General features: G+C 35.9%; 1 protein-coding gene across 1 annotated transcript; it reads right to left on the bottom strand.

Moving 5' to 3' along the window:
- Positions 1 to 1,227: 1,227 nt before the first annotated feature.
- Positions 1,228 to 7,989, bottom strand: LOTGIDRAFT_159183 (hypothetical protein; the record flags this gene model as incomplete). The annotated part of the gene is made up of 5 exons (XM_009052824.1): positions 1,228 to 1,464; positions 1,736 to 1,863; positions 4,100 to 4,164; positions 6,474 to 6,642; positions 7,611 to 7,989. The coding sequence occupies 5 exons, from the start codon at positions 7,987 to 7,989 to the stop codon at positions 1,228 to 1,230; spliced, it is 978 nt and encodes a 325-aa protein (XP_009051072.1).
- Positions 7,990 to 7,999: the final 10 nt, after the last annotated feature.

Here is a 7,999-nt window from a genome sequence, read left to right as displayed (position 1 = left end):
GTACAGTCAAAGTTGGCGGACAGACATCATCAGAGCTGATGTTAACACTCGTCCATCGCAAACTGAATCCAGATCGTGTAGTGTTTGTATTGCTCACAAAAGTTAATATCACTTGTTTCCTCGTTGTTCTAAACGTTAATTCTGACGTTCGATGTTTCCAGTTCCCGCAGATTCTGTGATTTAATTCTCCTGATTTGATTTCCAAATAGTCATTGGTACAGTTTTCATCACGTAACGGTAAATCATTCACAGATTCAGTATCGAAATGATCGAACTGAACCACGAAACCGGAGGAGGGGATAACTAAAGTAATATCGATCCGACACATTTCGTTATTCATATAAGAATAAGGGTAATTTATGGAGTTCCAACTCCCAGTCGGATCCGTTAATGTTCTGTTCCTACACATAGTAATTTGAGTGTAAAAGAGTTCGAAACCCGAATTCTGGTGATGATGATCAGTTTGAAAATGAATAGTCACGTTGTTGGATTGGGAAATAAAGATGAGTTGGTCTTTTGTGTAGTTTGTAATAATAGAACACCAGGATTTAGAAATATTGCTCACATTATCGACTATATATAGACGATCGTTACAATTAGAAATTTCTAGAGACAGATTTGTAATACGCAAAAATATGGAATACGAGCCTGAGATAATGATGTTGATTCTACAGATGGTGTTGGGTAAATAATGGGCTGGAAACAAGGGACTACTGATTATTCCCGATGAGTCTGTTACAGTCTTGGAACAATCTGGAGAACAAAATTTAACACTCTGAAAATAGCTCTGTCAATTAAAAAAGATATTAATTTGAGTTTCAAATCATTTTTAATGAGGCTAGTTCAAGTCGGTTATCTTTCCTTGGTCAAGATTTGTCGTAACCTAGAATGGCACTTCTACATTTCTGTTCTTGCAGCGACATCCAGTGCGCTATAAGAAAAGCCTCCCCTTGAGATTCTATAGTTTGGAATCCGGGAAGGTTGAACAGGGTTTTGTCAAGGGTGTTGGAATTGGGTTGATTTAAAGGCAATCCTTTACCTAAGTAAAATGATTAGAAATATATTTAATTAGGTGTCGAAGAAAACAACATAGAAAAATATCGAAACATATATTGTTAGGGTCCGCCAATGGGGAACAGAGTGTCGAGGGTGGGGGGGGGAGTGGTTTGGGTTCTTTCGAAGAAACATTAATGTGTTTTTTTAATTACGCGTAGAGGGAAATTAAATTTAATCAACTCCAACCATACCTTGTAGTTGTTGAGCAGTGTAGTCAATCTGGAAGCCTGTGTTAGTGATAGAATTATCAGAGTAAAATTCTATTACAACCCAGTTGGTATTACTGTCGTATGACTTATATTCTAAATCTGTATAATCACACAACCTGTCCGTTGTATTATTATCATAATTCAATGTAATATAGTCTAAACACATGTTATTGGTCTTCTCTAGATTTAATTTCTGTATCTGAAATCCAGGATTCAAAAACATAATCTAATGGTATTTCCAAAGATGATTGTTTCGTCTGGTAAAGAAAGCCAGATCATTATATTGAACACCTTTTACGGCCGGTTGATAGATCCAGACTACTTTGCAAAAGGCGGAAGTGAGCAAAGGTTTTTACAGGTTATTTGTAGCTTTTATATAGAAGCTTTTGTAATAGTGACTGAACATTGCAATAGTGGACATTATCTGTGTCCCCGATACACAGAACAACTCTAAAAAAACAATTATTTACCTGCAAGTGAAGTTTATAAGATTTATCAACCACTATAATATAGGTACAGTTTAAATTGCTGGGATAATGAGCCGGAAAATTAGGAGAGCTGACTTCACCATAGAGGTCTGTAAAATACTTTACACAACCTGCAAGAAAAGTTTATATTAGTAACACAGTCGGTTAGAGTGTTACAATTTGCCGAAATCTGCTTAGTTGAGCTTTAGGTACTGTTCCGCCGAACAAAGGATGTCTTGGAGCATTCGAAAGGCTGGTTAACTTGAACAAGCCATCTTTCCACCAGTCGATGCAGCTGTTAATGAGTGCGGATGATCCACTGATAGACAGGGTCCTTGTTAACAATGGGTGTTTCTCTTACGTCATTGCGGGTAGTGTAGTAATCAGTATTGAGACCTGTATTTGAATTAGATCAGTAAATGTCGAGAAAAGCGGATTAAACTCCGTACGAGCAAAAATATTCCAGGAAGCAAAAATCTCGTCCAAAGCATGACAAAGATATTATCTTATTGGTCAAATCACACCAATTATCATGATCCCTCGCCTATCATTATTGCTAATTACCCGGATATTAAACTGCGCGCATCAGCGGTGTCAAAACCACAACATGGATTCTGAATAGCACATGGTGAAAAAAAAATCAGTATGACGAAGAAAAAAAATATGTTTATCTTGAGCTTGGAGCAGTTTGTAGAAAAAACATGGACAAAAAGAATCTATGTCTATATTCGCAAGCAGCTCAGCGTAATCTGTGGTCTCTTCAAATGTGCGAACAATTACTAATTCATTCGAAACTATTTCAAAAAGTGAACAACGCCCGCATCTAACTATTGATGAGGGTAAGGTTTAAACCACAAGGTGCGTAGTTATAGTTCTTTCTGGGCAAAATTCGACAGTAAATTGACACAGCGAACTCGATACTTGTCTGTCAATACTCCGGGCATGGCTTTTAATCTGAGGTTGAAGGGTTTTTCGCTTAAAAAGCAACAATTAGAAGACACCATAATCACTAATAATCACAAATGTGTGACGCCAATCTCCGTTTAAAATTATTATTCCGACATTGATGATAAAAAAATTGTTTTTAAAACATGGAATCAAGACCCTAACAGCCTCATTATAACTAATTACTAAATCTGAGTCGATAAATCAATAATCTTTAGGGTGCATAAAACAAGATTCGCCTACATAGTTTACAAGGATGGCAATTTGAAAAAAACACGCAGGTTATCGAATTACAAACTGGATTTAGCTTAAAAATAGAACACCGAATCACGAATCACTACAAAAAGCTATCCAAAGCCTGATCCGGTGACTCGGACGCAGCATTAGTAGATTTATACGGAATGAAGAACCGCCAATCATAACCGAAGTTTAGCAGGTATATAACAAATCACCAACTTGATTCAGACTCTGGTCAAGGCAAACAGCTATTATTGCCAGTGAGAATGCTTTGAAATGTTGTCGTATTCTTAATTCAATTCTTTTGAGCGTCAAAGAGTTACAAAACAATTGTTTTCAATTTGGTTATCTTCGCAATGTCACGCAATGACGCACTTAAGATGGAGGTACAAATTTTGTCCGGAAAAATAATTAATTAGACTTGTTATTGGCATGTCGTATCGTTATAAAGCTTAATGAATCACGACAATCGCCGATAGTTTTTCAATAATATGTCATTTGAGTGTCTATATTGAAGTTTAAATAGATACTTGCGCTGAATTATTAATTGAATGACCTCTAATTAGTTTTATATGATTTTTAATTTCTGAATGTTTAATTGACATGATTTGGCCACCTTTTGATTAGTACAATTCATACCTGCTAATCAGTACAATTAATAAAATAACTAGGTCGACTAGCAGTGACAAACAGAGTGACAAAGATCTAAAATGTCTAAATTTGAAAAATTTAAAGTATACAGCATAAGAGTAAGCTCCTGTCGCAGTTAAATTACATCGTGTCTTCATTTCCTGAATTTGGTAAAAATGAAATGAAATGAATGGAGATTTACGTCCTACTTTTCTGTGCCGTGTAGGTTATTGAATACGGGCAACACCATGCAGGGTGCGATGGGGGAAACTTCACCAGGATAGCGGCATTAGCCTACTCTTTTCGATTTCAAACTGTCGAGAGATATTTTGCGTTCACAGCCAGTAGCACACAAAGCCTCTGTTTTTCACTCACAGCATGTACAAGGTGCCTCGGTTTGTGTTCAAGAAGAAATATTTTAAAACCTAAAAAGGTTAAATAAATGTATATCCTAGCTGAACGATTTCAGCACTGACGATTCCATTGGAGATTTTTTTTTCAAATATGATATTTAGAAATTTAGAATGAAATAAGTAAAGGGAAAATTCTGCTTACCTGTTGGTGGGTAGAGGACAGTAGATAAATCAAATTGAACATCATTATTATAGACTAGAGTACATCTACAAATAAATTAACAGCAATAAACAGAATGATAACTACAAAGATTATAATATTAAAAAATCGAGTGGTTTGGAAAATTTATGAACCAAATGACGTACAAGAAGAATTGAGTTCAAACGAAATAATTATTTCGATTAAACGAATTAATTAATTCGTTTAAACAAAATAATAAATAAATATGTTTACAATTGCGCCTTAGGGGCTCCGTAGTATACAGCTTCACAGCTTTCTTTTCGTTTCGATGTGAATTGTATGTTGTGTATCAAGACATTATTGGAGTATGAACGAGCTTACTGTCTAAAGATTGGATTCGTATTAACTGCAAGTTATTCCAATCTCATAATACTGTTTTCTTTTATGATTTATGCAATGCTGTAACAACCACATGACAATTGATCAAAGTAAAACGAGACAGATCAAATTTATTTATCAACCATCTCATGTTACAAAGCTACCACATTCCAAACGCACTCTTACTCAGGCATACATCTAACATGTTTAATGATTCGCCTACTCTCATTACACGATTTGTTTCTGATCCCAAGTCCCAATAGATAGAAGAGCTTCAATGAATTAGCGAATGAATTAGTGAATGCCTTTGACAGTGGTATAACCTAAAGTGATTAAACCAGTGAATGCTTATACGGTGTTAGTTAATCCTGCCTTATTTATTATTAATAATTACAAATAGAATTGATGATTACATAAACAGTGCTATATATATAATTCTGATTAAACTGTACAGTTTAGGTGTCGCAAAGGATGAGTAGAAACTCTAAATACAAACTTGATTATTCTGTTTATGTAAACTGAATGGTTTAACATTCGGAGCATAAAGACTAGTTCCAAGTCGTGTCAGAACAAAATTAAGTGACATGTTTAGCACACGAGGACTCGGTTTATTGTACCATACTAACGACTAGACACTTTTCCCATGTCATCCCCTTCGACGATAAAATGGAAATAAGACTGAAAAAGGGGTATTTTTTTTTACCTATTCTAGGATTGAACTATGGACCTTCAGGGTAATAAGCAAGCGTCTAACTCACTGATTCGTCAGTGGTATTAAAAAATTGAAAGATGAAGAGGAAATAAAAACAACAGAACGATTCGTGAAATTAAAAGAGATCCATTGAAACTGGAGTTTCATTGTTTATTTGTTAGTAAGATAATTAGAACCTGCCTTGTAAGAGAACACTGATTAATCAATGAATGAACGCATTGTTTTTCTAACAATCAAATACAGAAGTAATCAGAACTCTGTTGAGATACATGAATTAAGAATAATATTTTTCTCCAATTTCAACCTTTCCTAGGTTGGCTCAGTTCGGATTACCTTCATCAATAATAACTATCAGAGACTAGGAATAGGGTCAGCAAGCTTCTGACTGACCTACATCAATATTAACTATCACGGATACACATGGTGTCAGCAAGTTACCCACGGACGTTCACCAATAATAATTATCAGAGGTTGGGCGTAGAGTCAGCAAATTTCTGAATAATTTAACCAATAATAATTATCAAAGGCTGGACATAGAGTCAGCAAGTTTCCCACTGACGTTCACCAATAATAATTATCAGAGGTTCAGCATAGAGTCAGAAAGTTTCCTACTGACGTTCACCAATAATAATTATCAGAGGCTGGACATAGAGTCAGCAAGTTTCCCACTGACGTTCACCAATAATAATTATCAGAGGTTGGGCGTAGAGTCAGCAAATTTCTGACTAATTTAACCAATAATAATTATCAGAGGTTCAGTATAGTGTCAGCAAGTTTCTGACTGACGTTCATCAATAATAATTATCAGAGGCTGGACATAGAGTCAGCAAGTTTCCCACTGACGTTCACCAATAATAATTATCAGAGGTTCAGCATAGAGTCAGAAAGTTTCCTACTGACGTTCACCAATAATAATTATCAGAGGCTGGACATAGAGTCAGCAAGTTTCCCACTGACGTTCACCAATAATAATTATCAGAGGTTCAGCATAGAGTCAGAAAGTTTCCTACTGACGTTCACCAATAATAATTATCAGAGGCTGGACATAGAGTCAGCAAGTTTCCCACTGACGTTCACCAATAATAATTATCAGAGGTTCAGCATAGCGTCAGAAAGTTTCCTACTGACGTTCACCAATAATAATTATCAGAGGTTCAGTATAGTGTCAGCAAGTTTCTGACTGACCTTCGCTGAAAATAACTGACAGAAAATAGAACAGCAGCAAGGTTTGGACTTGATTTATAACAAATAGAAACGGCTTCACAGATTATTAATATTAGTATAAATAAATAAGATTTCACATACCTTATTTCTACAGGCTTGACGCCTATGTCCGGTTGCCATAGAAACGTAAAAGGGAATGATATATCAGAAAGGTTAAGAGGACAGTGTATTCCTTGTTCATATCGTGTCTGGTTTGTTACTATAAATAGACCTGTAATTAATCCGCTTCCTGATGATGACGTAATTGTCACTGAAAAGAAACATGAATGAAAATTATAAATAGGTCTTGAAGGTTAATCTTGAACCATTAATGAGTCCATCTAGAAATATTGATATTTTATAATGTCATTTGGCCCCAAATGGTACCACAAACAGTCTAGGGGTATGCATCTCCTTCTTCATACAACACTGTAAGTTAAGCCAATCCCTCGACTGTACATGGGATATTGAACAATATTCGGTAGTGTCTTGATTGACTTATTAATGACTCAGCTTCGTATTGATACCAATAGTTTTGCCAAAATTTGCTTTTGTCGTGGTGAAAATTCTCAAAAAACTAGCTATTCAAAGATTGGATAGGAGCACCTTTTAAACAGCGACATTTTATGTCATGCCATAAACGTGCCGATAACACAGTATGTTTTAAACTATAGTTATAATCATGTCCAGATATTCTCAGTAGGGATTCCAGGGATGGAAATAGAGAAGAATTGTGTGCATGAGAATAATGGATTACAATTGAAATCGTTCTTTCTTTCTGTTTCTGATTACTTACTGATTACTTATCATATCAGCTGTCAGTTTTATACAAATAAGCTACTTAAATGCTGATTGAAAATAAGAGGCAAAACACTTATTAAACTTTAAAGGTTACAAAACCATTTCGATTAGGGAATCACACGATATGTAACCAGAGTTGATTGTCCGTAGGGGCAAGTAATATATCTGGAGGGGCAATGGATTGTTATGTTTAGTTGCAGAGATGATTAAGGTCGACCATCAGAATCTTTTCGGGGCCCATGCCCCATCTAGCTACGGGCCTGGATAGACCCCCTCCCCCCCCCCCTCCCCGTCCCCCGAAAGATTTGCTTGCAATAAAGAAGACATACTCCTTTAAGGGAAATCACATTTTAAGCTAGATGAACCTCTCAACAAGCATAATTAAACGAGAATAGTCTTGACAATATGCCATTTGTTTAATTTCCGAACTGAGCTCACCTTCATAAAAAAGACCAGTAATTAAATAATGAGTTTTAAAAGTTCCGATTGAAACTTCAATGGTCCCATTAGGTCTGGTATTGGTTTGACTGTTGTGGTTTTTAGAATCTGTGTTTAGGTCAGTGCTGATGGTTGATTGGCTGGTCTGAATCGTTGGGCTCTCCGATTGGTTGAAACTGACAGTGCTGATTTTTGATTGGTCTAAACTTTCAGTACTGATATCCGATTGGTTGAAACTTGCAGTGTTTTTGTCTGACTGGTTTGTTTGAAATTGAGCGTTGTCTGGTATTTCTCCACATAAGATAGTATTGGTGAGGACTATTTGTTGTTCATGAGTTTGGTATATACAGAAAGAGAAAAGCAGGAATGGCAGGATCATGGTCAGTTTC

Source organism: Lottia gigantea (genome assembly GCF_000327385.1).
Source record: "Lottia gigantea unplaced genomic scaffold LOTGIsca_19, whole genome shotgun sequence".
NCBI classification, from domain to species: domain Eukaryota; kingdom Metazoa; phylum Mollusca; class Gastropoda; family Lottiidae; genus Lottia; species Lottia gigantea.
Note: the sequence above shows the minus strand (reverse complement) of the source record. Positions and strands in the feature narration are given on the sequence as shown.